This window comes from Cryptomeria japonica, chromosome 10 (genome assembly GCF_030272615.1).
Source record: "Cryptomeria japonica chromosome 10, Sugi_1.0, whole genome shotgun sequence".
In the NCBI taxonomy this organism is placed as follows: domain Eukaryota; kingdom Viridiplantae; phylum Streptophyta; class Pinopsida; order Cupressales; family Cupressaceae; genus Cryptomeria; species Cryptomeria japonica.
Genome location: NC_081414.1, coordinates 50,539,971 through 50,556,664, shown reverse-complemented (window position 1 = coordinate 50,556,664; position 16,694 = coordinate 50,539,971). Strand labels below are relative to the sequence as shown.

Sequence of the window (16,694 nt, the reverse complement as noted above, 5' to 3'; positions counted from 1 at the left end):
AAGAAAACCCAAAGAGCTAGTAGGTGGACCCCACCTCCTAAAGGTTTGTTCAAAATTAGTACTAATGGGTCTTCTAGAGGGAATCCTTGCCATGTTGGAGTTGGTGGAATTGCAAGAGACAATTTTGGTGCTATGATTTTCTTCTTTTCCATCTACAAGGGTGAGCAAACCAATGATCTCAAGGAGGCCCTCGGTCTCCTTGTTGCTATGGAATGGAGATGTTCTCTTGGATGATGGAAGGTCATCTATGAATCAAACTCTCAAATCTTGGTTAATTTGTTCAACAAGCCAAATTTTGAAGGTGTTAATTGGCAATTGGCTTTGGTGGCCTATCAGATTCATAGGTTGAGTAGGCTCTTAGGCATTTCTTTTGTCCACATCCCAAGGGAATGGAATGGTGTGACTGATTGTTTGGCTAAATGGGCTTCTGAACATTTAGCTAATTGGCATATTTGGGACCGAGAGCAACTTTCTCCAGAGTGCTCCCAAAAGTTAGAAGAGTTAACTAGGGAAGATATGCATGGGTAATGGTTGTTTGTTTGCATTCTTGTTGGCTCTATTTCTTTGTATTGGTGGAAGATATTGGACAATTTTCTAACAACCATGGGGGTGTTTGGGCTCTAACCCCTTATTTGTATTGCTTTTTTAATTTGGTTGAATAAATTTTTATCCCTTTGATTCAAAAAAAAAATATAATACAAATATAACTAAATACTTAATATAAACTTTATAATATGAATCATATTATTAATCTTTTAAATACCCATGTCAAAACAAAGAAAAGAGCAAGTACAACTATAGGCAACAGAGTTTTCCCAAACTGATAATTAATGATTCCGATTCTCTCTTTATAAACAATTTTGAAAACAATCTCTCTTACCATGAGTTCTATAGGGTATCCTCAAACTAAGGGCAAACTGAGAATGTAAACAAATTAAGGGGTATAATATCAGTTGGTTTGCATGAGGCAAACAAAATCAGTGGTTTAAATGGTGATGATTGGCTAAGTAGTGACAGAATATTACATCATATATCTGCCCAAATGATGCCATTTGCAAAATTGTATATAGAAAAATTGATGTTCAAAATGGCAGCCGAAACAGTTGACAATCTTTTTGTTTAATGTTTTCAATATAAACAAATGTATTTGTACCAATGATTGCTTGATTATGAAATTTCTGATTGCTTAGAGTCATATTATTTACCTCACATTGAATTGACTTGTGTTTGCAATGGAAATGATCTTAAATTTATTTTTAAAAAGTACTTTTTGTACCTTTTTTTACAATTTTTTATGTTTTGTTTTTTTAAACTCTGATTTTTTGCCAATTTTTTCCTAATTTTTTCAAAAAAAAATTATACTTTTGGTTTGCCAATTTTTTCCCCAAACGATTTTTGCTGCTATGGTTAGAGCAAATGGTCATACACCCAAGTACATCACCATGTAAATCAGCCATTGTCATGGTACAGAAGAAGGGAAGTTCTTTAAGGATATGAATAGATTATAGAGCCTTGAATAAGATCAGCATCAAAAATAGTTATCCGCTCCCATGGAGATATATAACTCATTGGACCAGCTTTAACTCGTTGGACCAGCTTTAACAGATAAAATTCTTCACAAAGTTGTATCTTGAATCCAAGTACCATCAAGTTCGTATGAAAGAGTATATATGGAAGCTTTCAGGACAAAACAAAGTTTTGAGTGGGTTGGTACTTCCATTTGGTTTATGTAACACACTAGCCATATTTATGGGACTAATGAATGATGTATTGAGATCTTCCATAGACACATCTGTCATAGTGTATATTTATGATATTTTAGATGCCACATTGAAGGAACATGTAATTCATTCGAAATATGTCTTGCAAGTATGAGAACAAAAAACAACTGTTGTGCAAAATGAAGAAATGTAAGTTTGCAAAACAATCACTGACCTATTCAAGGCATGTGATTGGCAAAGCACTGATAGTGGATCAAAGAAAGGAGAAGGTTGGTACTTCCATTTGATTTATGTAACACACCAACTACATTTATAAAACCCATGACTGATGTATTGAGACCTTTCATTGATACATGTGTCATAGTGTATCTTTACGATATTTTAGATGCCACAATGTGAATTAAACATGGTAAGAAAATACACCCTCAATGAAACAAGTTTTTTGGAAAAACTAGACAAGAAAATTAAAAATATTGAAACCAAGATGCTCAGAAAGAAAATAGAGCAACAAAATTTGAGCTAAACATGTGATGATACTATCAAGAACTATGATGAGGTTTCTATGTACCTTGTCTGAGGAAAATATCTAAAAGAACCTCAAATCTTCCAAAAAAAGCTGCTAGAAGCTCTTCCCTCCTTATCAAATGTGAATAACTTGTTAGATCTTGTAGTAATGCATTCAAACATGTTGTAGGTTTCTCATTATCTAGATTCAATCCAATGCCTGCATCATTACAGTCATTACAGTAGCGTTAAACCTTCTTAAAACTTTTGAAACATCATAATTACAACCTCAAGTTTAAAATTTCAAAGCATAAAGTCAAGCAATACTAAAGATTGAGAATAATGTTGTAGGATATAATGAATGGGGAGAAACAGTCCAAAATCTATGCAAGAAGCACTTCACTAAGCATATACTCAAAACCACAGGTATTATGTATTTAATGAAGAAAGTTTTAAAAGCATAATTTACAATTTTGAAAGGAATAAAGACATTTATTTAATTTTGGGTATATCACAAACGATGAATTAAAACTACTAACCAATTGTGACACTGAATTTTTTGGAACTGTAGGTAGAAGTGCAAAGGACGCCTCCAACTTTTAAGCCATTCGCATAAATATCATTGGGCCATTTGATCCTCACATTGGGAATCGGTGCACACTGCATAATTAATTGTACTAGCCTGTTACTTGAATTCCTAAAACAAATGGACATCTTCATAACTACTAAGACATCATTTTGATCAAGAATATACTAACAAGAATTAAACCAGTAATAAAATTGCTTCTTTAATTAATTCAGTTCATGTCCTTGTCATAAATCTACAAAATACACAATTTATTAGCAACAAAGAAACATAGATGTGTTCAATACAATATTTACAGAATTTTTCAAACAACCAATATTTTGGGCCTGGACCTTTTTAATAGGAAACCCTTTAACAATGGCATCGATGCAGTAAATGCCAAAATTTGTAGTACCTAGATTCTAATCAAACTACCATAGTACAGAACAAATGCCACTGCACAACAGAGACTTCACATAGATATAACCTGCAATAAGTTTCCAGGCAGATATGCTAGATCTAGAAATGCAAGTATCCTGTGCTTTAATAATTATGTAATCTTGAAGTAGACATGTTTCTCTATACGAATCTTCTGAAGAATTTGCTCACTTTTAATGATGCACTGATGAAAAATCTTCCATGTCCAATAGTGACTCCATGATATATAGAACTAATTAATTCATATTGTTATAAAGTTATTTTGACTTGAGCTATATGTTATAGAGCAACTGTGACTTGTGAAAGCCACTTATGAAGAACAAATTTGTTGTTATAACAAGAAATGATGGAAGAAGTGTGTCATGGTAAAAGAAGAATAAACGGTCATAAAAAGAGACTGAAATATCTATATAAGAGTTTGAATTTGTGTTGTGCTATTCAACACCCTGAATTAATGATCCTTACATACAAACTCATAGGTGTAACACCTAGTTTAATATTTATTGCTGTATGAGTAATAGGATGCAATAGAGAGTGGTTGCTTAAAATGTTTGAATTATTGGTAAAACTAAATATGTATTTAGGGCTTTGCCATGGAAAACTGTGGTTCAGCCGGATGATATCATTTTTTATTTTTCCCCTATATGGATAGAAAATTGTGGTTTACCCCCTCATGCGTGGTTTCTTCTGCTTCAATTGCTTTAACCCTTGTGGGATTTCATAAAAATCGAGAATACTAAGTCTTCATTTCCTCATATGAATGCAAGAGTATTAAACTTTAGACCTAGCAAAGGAATTTCTGGATAAAATTGTGTTTGCACTGCATAATCTACTTTTTTCTGCAAAAAGGATGGTCATGTGAGAATGCACTGTCCTAATCTTAAAAATAGAATGAATACATCCACAGAAGGAGAAAGCATGAATAATGATGTTAGTGGTACGAAAAATGTTTCATAAGCAGATACTATCCCAGTTGGTAACAAGACTACTGAGAGGGATAATGCTGAGTATGCAGTGGTTAGAGCTGCTGTTCCATATGAATCAAACCCTAATCCTCATGGCAATCCCCATGGTTAATAACTATGTCACAAGGTTTGAGTTTGTGTTTCTGTTCAGCGACAATAAAATATGGATGAAGTTCAGCAAGGAGAAACAAAACAAAAAAAATTCATGATTGAAAATGAAAATGAAAATGAAGGATTTTCATAACGTCCACGAGGCCAAAGCAGCCTGTGGGACCCACGGACAGCACACACCCCCACAAAGTCAGGGCACCACAATCCTAATCTGCTTGTAACCTCTTTTCAAGAACTGCTCTTCTGCAGTGAATTTTTATCAACAGAGTCGCTGTTTTTTCGAGTTTTGTCTCTTCAAACAAAGTGTTTAAATTGTCTATTTTCAAAATATCTTCATAAATGACCCAGATGTCACTATAAGCCGAGCATTCCATAACAAAATGTCGCTCCGTTTCTACTGCTCCTATGTTGCAAAATAAGCATATCCTCTTTTCTCACTCTTCTTTAGGCATCATCCATCTACTTGCTTCACACCTCAAGTGATGAGAGTTGGTTCTTAATTGAGCCATTAGCATTTTTGCTTTCCATTTAATATTTGCTCCTATGTAGACTTTTTCTTCATGATCTCCTGTGGGGTTGAATTCTATGATATAATAGGCTTTTTTACGCCCAACTTGCTTTGTCCATAAACTGCTCCTGAACTTTTCCTTCACAAATTTTTTTTTTTTCTTCATTGGTGTTTGGACATTCTTGTATACTAATGCCCCATTTGCTCATCCAATTGTCATTTTGTCTCATCCATGTGTTCTTCCTTCTATCTAGCCTTTCCCCATTAATCAGCTTAGGCCAATGATGATTTTCCATATTTTGAATCTTCTTTAGATAGTTTACTAAACGAACCATCGCTAAAGCTTCCGGGGAATAGGTAACGGTTTCAGCTAAAAGAATCTCATATGGGACAGCAGTTTTAATTTTGAAAGTACTTATGATTAGTTGTTTTTGGATTCTTTCCAATTGTCTCCATTTCTGATCTGACATACTGCTGCCCCAAATTTCACATCCGTATAGAATCACTGGAGTGACCAGCAAACCAAAAAGTATTCTCTTGCTTTTCCAATCCCAAAGTTCAGCATTTCTACATCTATTTTGTTGCGCGTACAATGCCTTCCATCCACCTTGAATTCTTATTGCTCTACAAGTTTCCCAATTAAGCTTGCTGTGAAAATCGAGTCCAAGATATTTGTACTCGTTCACTACTTCCAGCGGGCTGCCTTCAAAAAGAAAATCGTCTTGTATCTTTTTATTTCTTCTCAAAGAGAAGATCATAACTTTGGTCTTGCTAATATTCACTTGCATCCCGACTTCCTGGCAAAAGACCTCAAGCGTCTTCAAGTGTTCTCTCAAACCCTTTGCAGATTTAGCTATGAAGATGAGATCATCCGCATATAGAAGTAGCTTTATTACATAATTAACCAACTGGACTCCTTCGTTGCTATTCTTGTTTAGCCACTCTTCCAGCTTATCAATATATAACCCAAACAGTGTTGGAGAAAGAGGGCAACCTTGTTTGACACCAATATCACTGCCAAAACACTCTGACATTCCCTTTGAGATTCTGATTTTAGCCTTGACCTGCTCATAAAGCCTATGGACAGCAGCCCTAAACCCAATTGGAACTCCCAATTCCTCCATTCTATGCCATAGTTTATCTCATGGAACTATATCAAAGGCTTTTCTAAAGTCTACAAAGAAGCAAAAAGCCTTGCCCCCTTGAGTATTCCAAAAAATTTCAACCAAAAACCGAAGTGTAACACCATGGTCTATAGTAGAGTGTTTTGATCTAAAACCCGCCTGACCCTTGGCTCTTTTCCCTCTAATTTTTGCCCAGCTGCTAATCACGCTACCAAACAACTTCCCACGAAGTGGGTTGATCATAATAGTGCGGTAATTTGATAGATTGTTTCGATCACAGCTTTTGTGAAGAGGGATCACAATGCTGGTTGTCCAATTGTCTGGGAAACCCTCTTGAGTTACATTGTTGAAGATGTGTTTGATATGAGGTGCAAGGGCTTCAATGCCCCACTTTAGGTATTCCGCTTGTAGCCCATCTATGTCCTGTGCCTTTCCTCCTGCAAGCCTTCTTATGCCCTGTTTGATATCTTCAGTGCTAAAAAGTTCAAAATTGACATTGATTACCGGGGGTTCTTGTTTATCTTGGTCACACTCATATAACAACTTTGCATATTCAAGCCATTGGCATCCTGTGATACTGTTCTTTATGTTGTCCTCATTTTTGTTTTCAAAAATGAAGGACCATTACATAAAAATTTTGTGAAAAAATTAAAAAATTTACTCTATGGCACGCATCTCGAGGCAAAAATTCGACTAATCTTTGGACTAGCTTAATCCTCAATCCATCCTCGAACTACGTTTCGAATTTCGTCACATTCTAGATTCATTTTCTATGTCTTTCCTTCAATTTCGGGTTTTTTCTCCCTGACTACAAGTGGAAAATTTTCCTTGAACTGCAAGTTTTAATGATTTCCATTGTTTTGGTCTTTGTAGGGAAATTTTTGGCTAATTACAAGTGCACTTTATTGAAAAATAAAAACTTGTAATTTGCTTTTTATTTCCCCCTTGATGCTTTTTGGCTTTTTCAATTAAAATAGGGATTTTTTGGTTAAGTTACAAGTAAACTTGTAATTCTTTTCTAAAACCCCAACTTTAATGGTTTTTGCTTGTAATGGGGATTTTAAACCCCTATTACATGTGTGCAAGTGAATTATAACTTGTTGTAGGGATTTTATTTTCCCTTTACAAGTAATTTTAAACTTGCACATCTCTCTCCAAAACCCGATTTTGCCTAGGAATGAGAAAAGTGACATTTAAAACTTGCTATTTGGTCCAAAAAACCCAATTTTCTCCATAAAGTGCATTTTTGAGGATTTTAAACATGTAATTGCATTTTAAAAACCCGATTTTTGCCATATTGATGAAAAAGTGCAATTTTAAACTTGTTATTGCATCCCAAAAACCCGATTTTCTCCAATTCATACTAATTCGAACTTGTTATTCTTTTCAAAAAACCCGACCAACAAGGAAAAACGTTTTTTGAGGATTTTAAGCAAGTTTTTGTGGAGAAATTTTTGGAGGTAGAAGGCGTTTAGGATTCCTTCCTATTTTCATGCATTTGTAGACATCTTTCACGCTATTTGGAGGTTAAGATTGCTGGTTTCTTGGTTTATATCAGCAAACACGTTTTTCTCCTTCAAGGATGCCACGAATCAGCAATCTCCTAAATCGTTTTGGCTTGGTATGCTAAGGCATTGAGGTTAGAAAGATTTTTTGCCACTTTCCACGCCATTTCCCTTGCATTTGACACCACGTTTTTATGCAAATAGCGTTTTATAAAACGTGGCTAGGGTTTGGCATTGTGGATTGTCTCTATTTAATGGATTGTCTTCTTCATTCCAAGATTGTTGCATCTTTTTGAAGAAGCATTTTAGATTAAAGCAAGGTATGATTTCTTTTCTTTTCTTTTCTTGTTTCATTTTCTTATTTTCTTTGTTTTCTTAGTTTCCTTTCTAGTTGTAAATTTGTAATTATCTTGTTCTTGCCCCAAAAATCGGTTTTTGTGAGAGATTTTCCCCCTTGATATGCAATTTTTGAATTGCATTGATCTTCCCCATTTTCCCTCTTTACTTGTATTTGGGATTTTAAATCCCGATTACAAGTTGGCTGGAAATCTTTGTTCTTCCCTTACGGTTAAAGAATTTAACCATTTTTGGTTAAAATTCCAAGTTGAAAAGATGTGAAATACCCTTCTTTCAAAATCGGGTTTTAAGAACCGGATTACATGTTGAAAAGTTCTTCCCATTTTCATGAAAATGACATTCCCAGATTTTCCCATTTTTATCCATTCATGTCACCCATATCCGTACTTTCCATTTTCGTCATTTTCCGCAAGTTTAATTCTCATTTTCCATCCATTTCTCCATTTGCAAATTTACAAGTGTACTTGCATTCAGGTTTTAAAAATCTGATTGCATGTATGCCTTTTCCAACTTGTATACTTGCAAAAATTTCCCCAAGATCCGAAATTGGTCAAAGTCAAGATTCTCCCATTTCCATTTATTTCCCCTCTTTCTCTCACAAAGTCGTGAAGTTCAAGAGTCGAAGTTTTTCCCATTTGAAGAAGGAAAAATGTTATTTGCAGTTGAATATGATGTTGCCTTAACGCTTTTAAGTCTTCATCACAGTATTCCAGGTTGTCCATCAATGTCAGATTTGCCGTCATCACCAATTCCAAAAAAGATGAAGTATAAATATGACATGTACCAAAACGAAGTTGCGCCTTCCCAAGTTTCCTCTCCTTTGGATCGTATCAAAGATATAGAGATAGGGCATGTGGACATGTCAGAATTTGTCAAGAGGGTTGAGGATCCACAAGATAGCAATATGCAGCGGTTGTTGGACAGCTATATCCATCGTGCATCTTCTTTCCCAGTGGCTGCCTGTTGACGTGTATTTTGTACACAATCATACACAGAATAAAATACCCAAAGGCATCTTATCCTCTCTTGAATAAAGTCGCTAACTGCTGAAGATATCGCAAGAAGGATCAGTTAGGATGACTCCAATGTTCTTTTTAGTAGGGTCTCTACGTGTGGATAAGCTCCAGTGGTATGATGTGATTTGCTGGAATCGCAAGGGGACTTACATTTGATAATTGAACTTCTGATCTGCTTTGAATATTGCTAGAACACAGGATTTTCACTAGCTTAGATTTGAAAAAAAAGGAAAAAAGACGAGGGCAAGGAAAGGATCTAATCCTAACACTAAGAATGTAGGAGCAATGATTGATCTTTGATGAAACTCTAACTAGGTCTTGTTTTGACATCGCAGGACCATCTCCACAAGGCTAGTGCGATCTTCGAAGGAAAGCTTTATGATGTTCAAATCATCACTGCAGGCATAGACACTATCAGGTTGATGCATATCGATGAAGAAGCGACAATTGAAGTTAAGCTTAAGCTGAATGATTCCAGTTGACTACGCAAGGCAAGTCTGCAATCAACAAACTGCTAGTAGTATGGATATACGAATTTCACCATCAATCAAGCACATTTCTTCCACTCATCTAATAACATGAAATCAAATATGAGAAGTATAAAGACCATGCAAATTGTCGAATCGACCCATAAATTTCACCATTTCTTCAATGAAGTTACAAGTCTTTTACAACAACCTCTTGGCAACAATCTTTGCCTTCTCTCTCTACTCTACTCTAATTGCTATTCTAATCACCTTCTAACTACTCTCTATTCACTAACTAACTCTAACTCTCTCTAATAGCCTTTACAAATGAAATGCCAGGGCTAATATAGTGCCCTCAATACAATTCGATGGCTTAGATCAATTCGAGATCAATGGCCAAGATTCAACAATGAAAACCCTAATTAGGGTTTGTTACAACCATTACATAACATTTAATGCTTGACCAATGATAAAATTGTATTGCTTGGACACATGTCCTCTCTAGAAAATTCCACCAATGGATAGCTGGGGTAGGTACATCGGAGTTTGTGCCACCTTCTATGAGTTAGGTACATTGAATCTGGACATGCTGAGGTGGACTACACTGACTGGATGAGCGATGACTAGGATGCCACCTCATTTGACACTTGGAACTTGGTAGATATTCAACTTGATGTTGTTGAGAAGCTAGCTTTAATTAATTCTTCTGGAACTATCTGCTTCTTCAACGAACCCTTTGCTTTGACTTCTTGTGTCCTTGATTTGCAGGATGATGATGTACCTCGCCTTGGAACGCTGGATTGGGGAAGTCGCCCTTGATGAAGTTAGTCCAAAGAAGGCCGTCCTTGTCGATGCTAGGCTGGATCGAAGAAGGTCGTCCTTGTCCTTGCTTGATCGTCCTTGATCTGGCTTGATTTTCCAACTCCGGGATCTCCATTTGATGCCTACACAACATTTCAAAATTAGTAACATGATTTTGCAATGAATAACTAGATTAGAGATTAAATTTAGGAAACTTCATGATAAGTCCTTGAGTTATCATTTCCTAAAAAACGATTGAGCTATCACAATTCAAAATTTCAAAATTCAAACTTTAAGGCTATGACGATCAAAATTCAAAATTAAAACAAGGGATCTTGCCATACCTTACTTGAGAGCTAACTCAAAAAATGCAAAATGAAGAAAATCGCCTAGGCAAAAATTAATGTTTGAAACTTTCAACGTGATCTCCTTCAAACGAGCGATCCTCTTTAGTAATTCGCCACCTTTGGGGGGGGGTCTTCAATGTAGTCTTTGGCAAGTTCGCCCCACTTTAACTTCAAGTTCGCACTCCCTTTGCTAAATTCGCACTTCTCCTTTATGAAATTCACTCCTTGTAAATACAAATCGCACCTCCCTTTGTCTTCTCCAAATCGCATATGAATGAAGGTGAAATGATGATTTGAAAATGAAATTATCACCTTCCCTTTATAGGCGCTTACCCCATGCATTACCTTAGGCCGACTTTTGCAAAATAAGGTAATTAAAAGCAATTTTAAAATAAAACCAAAGGCCGACTTTGTAAGAATAAAACAAGTAAATCCAAGCGCTCCAAGTTTTCATTTAAAATAATAATTAATTAATTAAATGCCATCGTTTTTAATTAATTCGTTTTTTTTTAAATAGGCAAAATTAATCAATTAAATGCTCGTGCGTTAAATTTTAAATGCTATCAATTGAATATTCCAATTTATCGATTTTTCTAGCATTTAATAAAATTCAAAAAAAAGTTTTAACGCCAAAACTTGGAGATGGTGGAAAGATACAAACCATTATCGCCCTGGTCCCTGACTGAGGGACAGGAGCGAACTTCCATTTTAGCCTTTGATTTTCGCCTTTGACGTTCAAAATCTCCATCTTTACGTTGAAACTGGCATTTTCGCTAAGAACCTCGAGCTTGATTGATTTGATTTTGTGGATGAGTGCCTCCTGAGGTTGATATCGCCCTGGTCCCTTGGTGAGGGACGGGAGCGATCTTGGTGTTTTCTCCTTGATCTTGCTTCTTCAATCACCAATCTTCATTATATGGCAAGCAATGACGTTATCCCTTCGCTTCATGCATATTCTACTTGTCGTTAACAAGGCATATTCGATGTTTAAATGGTTTTCGCCCTGGTCCCTTGGTGAGGGACAGGAGCGAATTTTATGCTCTAGCCAACATTTGCTATCTTTCAACCTTTGCTTCTTGTTCGTTGCCTTCCAAATGATATCTTCGACCTTGTGCAACCTTGTACGTCCTTGACTTGGCATGATTTTTGAATGAACTGGCTAATAAAATGAATATCGCCCTGGTCCCTTACTGAGGGACAGGAGCGAATTTGGACTTGTAGGCTCCATCACACTTTGCTAACTTCAAAAATTATCTTCAATAGACTCGTTGTGTCCCCTTTCATTCATCCTTGGCCGGGAGTTCGTTCAAACTTGGCGAGAAATTGACCTAAGGCAAAAATCGCTCTGGTCCCTGACTGAGGGACAGGAGCGCCTAGGCCAATTTGAGTCTCCTATTGATATCTTGTAATCTTCAATTTGTCTTCAACGGGTTCATTTCATCCTCCTTTCTTGCTTCAAACTCAAAACTTGCTTGCTTTTTGCCCAAAACATGCCTCATGAGGAATTTCGCTCTGGTCCCTGGGAGAGGGACGAGAGCTATCACTTAAATTCGCCCTGGTCCCTGGCAGAGGGACAGGAGCGATTTTGCTTCTAGGGTCAATTTTCCTCATGATTGCGCTTTCAAGTTATATTCAACTGATAAAATGCATCTCCTTTGATCTTCTCAATTCGCGAAATCGTTCAAATCTTTCAAGGACAAGGCAATTTTGGATTTCAAGCTCCGGTCCTTCAGTGATGGACAGGAGCGATTTTTGTCCTCCGGGCCCAAATGCTTCACTTTTCACCATGAAATGTCTTTGCTAGGGAAGATATCATCCTGCTTCATACTATGAATAAAAGTTAATGTCCAAAAAAAGGTCTAAAATTGTGCGTATAAAGAAAATCGCTTTGGTCCTTCAGTGAGGGACAGGAGCGAATTTGACCTTCTAGGCAAAAACTTCATCATTTCATCGTCCTTAATCAAGTCTGGATGCTCTATCACGTTCATTTTGTCCTCCATCATGCCTTTGATGTCTCAATTTGTCCAAACAAGGTCAGGAATGACTCCACTAAGCTTTTTCGCTCTGGACCCTTGGTGAGGGACATGAGCGATTCGCCTTGGACCCTTGGAGAGGGACAGGAGGGAAATTCGCTCTGGATCCTCAGTGAAGGAGAGGAGCGAAATTTGACTTTTCGAACTCTCTATCAGGAGAATTTTAATGGAATATAACATTTATACTTTAAGTTATATTCCATATATACTTTCAGGATGTTTGAGAGTGGTTTCGGACCTCCAGGAGTTATATTGCAAAATCTAGTTTTTTGAGGTTTTTCAGTTTCCAGACTTAGTCAAATTTCAGGATCAGGACATTCCAGACTTAGCCAAATTTTCAGGATCAGGACAGACTTAGCCAAATTTCAGAATCAAGACATCACTCAAGCCGGACTTGCTTATCCATGTGATCCCCTGGGCGACACTCAAAATGCAAAGGCTAGCTTACAAAACCCTAAAAGACCAAAAAAAAAAAACCCTAAAAAGCAAAAAACATGGGTCCCCATTTGCAATGGGGCGATGTGTGAAAACGTCACAACACTGCCCTAGAACCTGAATTTGTTCTCGCTTGCGCCCATCACTTTGACAAGGAGACAAGAATCATTAAAAATGATGATGGCGAAGCAATAATCCGCCTTGATGTAGACACAATTGAGAAAGTCTTCAGAATATCTCCCGCACCTGTTTACATGGAAATCTCCAAAGAGAGTGCAGCTGAGTATTATGTAAAAAGGGAAAAAGACTGTAAACGACATATCAACAAATGGATCCATGAGCCACGAGCCGCCTTCTCAATGTGGGCTAAGTTGTACCGCTGTGACTTCAAATGGGAAATAGGAGACATCGTTACCCTCCTCAGCAGGATAATGGGCCTTGAACTTTCTAATGTTTTTGAGCCCTGGATGTACCAGTTCATCATGTTCATAAGGCAGTCCCATCATATATCATGGGGAGAAGTCATCAACGATGCCTTGTGTGAACAACTTTCAGCAGTCTCTTCCACCATGACTTTCTACATGAACTCATATTTGGTGTACTTGGCAGCATCGCTTAGACATTTTCCAAGTCTTTCTACCAAGGGTGATCACTCGCTTATACCGGTATGGGAATATTATGATCAGTTACCTTTGAGACCCAGCAGATTGCATTTCAGAAGAGTCCAAGATGCATTCTTCGGTTACTTCATGTGTCAATTTGACAGAACTCTAAAGAACAAAAGGGTATCAGATGAGGCATGGGAAAGGGTGAGTGAGTATGGATGCTTGTTTCTACAGTTCCCGACCTTCACCTATATGAGAATCGTATGCTATAGTGGGCAGCCATACATGCTTCCTAGATACCCAACTGATAAGATCATTCATATGGAGTTGGGAAGACAAATCATGGCTGTCCACACTCATCAGTCTGCCAGACACAAGGTTGGAATGGGGATCTCTACGACAAACCCATTAAAAATTGGCCGGTATTCTCTTGTCACATCCGTTGAAGCCAAGGCCATGGAGACTGAAATGCAGGAAATTAAGCTCAAAAGGTTTAAGCCCAGAGCTGATTTTGATTACCAGGGTATGAAGGAGAAGATCAAAAAATCCTTTGTGCACATGCATCGCATTGAGGATATCTGGGTAGATCTCCGTACAGAGGTCGAGGTTCTGAAGATGGATTACTGCAGGCTCACTATTGAGCAAGTTGTTGATTTGAACTTGGTGGATATTCTACAAGTGATGATTGACGATGGGCACATACTTGATCCTGAATATATTTCACGAAGGGTTGAGGAAGCTCCACTTCCTTTAATCCAATGGTCACACAAGGAGTGCATATCCATTCTTGAGAGATTTCAACCTATCTTGGCTAACACCAACGCTTGGCTGAAAAGTAATGTTGTTAGACTCATAAAAATCAAGATTGGAAAAGAAGATGATTCTACGAGGCCTATTGGACGTAAGTCTGAGATTCAGGTTGACAACATGGAAGGCGCATCATCTTCGGACACAAGGATCAAGTTCCGAGTTAGCCGAGCAGTAGTGCTTCCTCCTAAGGAGACGACAGTTCGTGGGAAGGAAAAGTCACGGTTTCATGTTCAGGTGATCGATCTGGACAATCCAGAAGAAGTGCAGCAATCTGATGATGCTCCCAAGTCTCTAGCATCAGACTCGTCTCATGAGATTATTCCCCCAGTTTCCATTGAGACGCCCCTTTCACCTCCTGACTTGCTTGTGGATGAATCTCCTCAGAATGCCATTCCTATTTCGGCATACAAGCCACCTCCTAATCATCAACAAGAGAGTGTGCTGGAAGTTCCTGAAGATACTCCTCCTTGTATCCAGCTGTCAGAAATTGATACCTCCACTTCTGGTTTTGAAGAATTCATGAGGCAATCTTCATGCCCATTGGTTACTGAGGAACCCGCGGTCGCCATCCAAACAAATATTCCTCTCGGGATGACCATGGCTATTCAAACAGAAATTGCTCCTCCTTTGCCTACAGCTACTACTGAAGGAGAGTTGATGGCTTTACCTCCATGGCTTAGTTCTTTTACTCCACCATCCAAACAAATATTCCTCCCGGGATGACCATGGTTATTCAAACAGAAACTGCTCCTCCTTTGCCTACAGCTGCTACTGAAGGAGAGTTGATGGCTTTACCTCCATGGCTTAGTTCTTTTACTCCAAAAAGGAAGAAGCAAGAAATCCCACCTAATGCCTTTGATTATCAGCAACTAAAACAGTCTAGATCCAAGGTTTCTAAAAAGACCAAGACTATCTCCAAAGTAACTGTTGACAGCAACAAGATGAAGGTAGCTGAAATTGTTGAACCCATTGCAGATAAGCCACTTGAAGAAATGTCAGCTGCTGATTACAAAGTTACACGGATAGAATTGGGTAAGCAAACTCATGAGGTGATTAAACATGATGCTCAGTTTTCTGTAGCTTCATTGGTACAACGGTGTGATGAACTTCTAGCAAAGAAAAACAAGCTAGAGGAGGAAAACCGACAACTTATGGCAGTTGTTCATAAAATCACAAAACCTGCTGGTGAAGGGAGTAACTCCATAGGTTCTTCCAGTTCCCAAGAATCAATTCGTGGAGTGGAAAGGGCTGCTCAGAAGGTACAAGCATTGGATTCCTGGGTTGGTCAACTTCATGATCTATGTGCAAAAGTGATGAAAGACATTTTTCAGATGATGTCTAAGTTAGAAATCATTGAAGAGAAACTGGATCAGACTTCCGATACTTTCAAAAAGAATCTGGAAAGTGTTGAAGATAGTTTGACAATCTGGCGTACCATGGTCCAACAACAGTTGAGTGTTCTATAGGAGCATGCCATCATCTCTTCTAGGGTCATGTACTTGGAATTTGAAGAGCTTCTGGAAAATAAGGCCCTTGTTCTTAAATCCCTCATTGAGGAGATTGGTGATACAATGAGATTACGGGGTGAAGTTTTCCGAGATATTATCTATCATTGTGAAAAGGCCTCTTGCAACATATTAAGTCAGAATGGAGAGCTGATTCTAAAAGAAGTTCTTGCTAATTTACAGATAAGGATTCATAATGAATGGAGGAGCGAACAATTCTCGGTCGCTTCAATTCAAATGTTGATGAAACACCAAGTCTTTTTGCATGAAATCCAGTCCATCCTGGAGAAAAACAGCTCTGCACTCCTCCGATGTCATGATACCATTGTGAAGACCATGGTTGTTGCCAAGAATACCCATGAACCGGATCCTGATGAACTACAAATGATCATCCAAACGTTTGAAGGATTCGTGTCTTCACATGCTACAACTTAAGTGTTTTTCAACACTTAGTTGTATTTTTTCACATTTGTATTTTTTAGTTGTAGTTTTTCTTTTGACAAGTTACATGTAAAAGTCTTTTTGTAAAATGCAAGTTAACTCATTACTTGCACTTTTGTAATTACATGTAAAGCAACTACAAGTTGTGTTCAATTAGGACTGTAGTTGAAATAAGTCTTAGTTAGTTATTGAATAAGTCTTGGTGGTTGAGAGAATCTCTCAAGTTAGTTAAGATCCTCCCACCTTTTTTCTCAAAGCTCCTCTTCTATAAATACTTGAGGGGTCTATTGTAATTTTTATCTTTTGGAAAGCAAGCAAAAACTCTGCCAAATTTACAACAAAGAAGTCTTTGAGCTTTCATGTGTAAATTCAAGAATTGAAAGGAATAGAAGGAAATTACTCAAGCTTTGAGTTTTTGTGCTACATACTTGAGTTT

The 16,694-nt window shown here is 37.5% G+C and overlaps 1 protein-coding gene across 5 annotated transcripts in view; it reads right to left on the bottom strand.

Annotated features, from left to right (window-relative positions):
- LOC131029578 (biotin--protein ligase 1, chloroplastic) overlaps positions 1 to 16,694 on the bottom strand; it is a 132,588-nt gene that overhangs the window by 40,083 nt on the left and 75,811 nt on the right. For all 5 annotated transcript variants that reach the window (XM_057960115.2, XM_057960106.2, XM_057960131.2 and 2 more), the window contains 2 exons: positions 2,765 to 2,885; positions 2,290 to 2,445 (listed from right to left, as the gene is read on the bottom strand). In XM_057960115.2, coding sequence (XP_057816098.1) covers positions 2,290 to 2,445; positions 2,765 to 2,885 — 277 coding nt within the window. The remainder of the gene's footprint in view (positions 1 to 2,289; positions 2,446 to 2,764; positions 2,886 to 16,694) is intronic.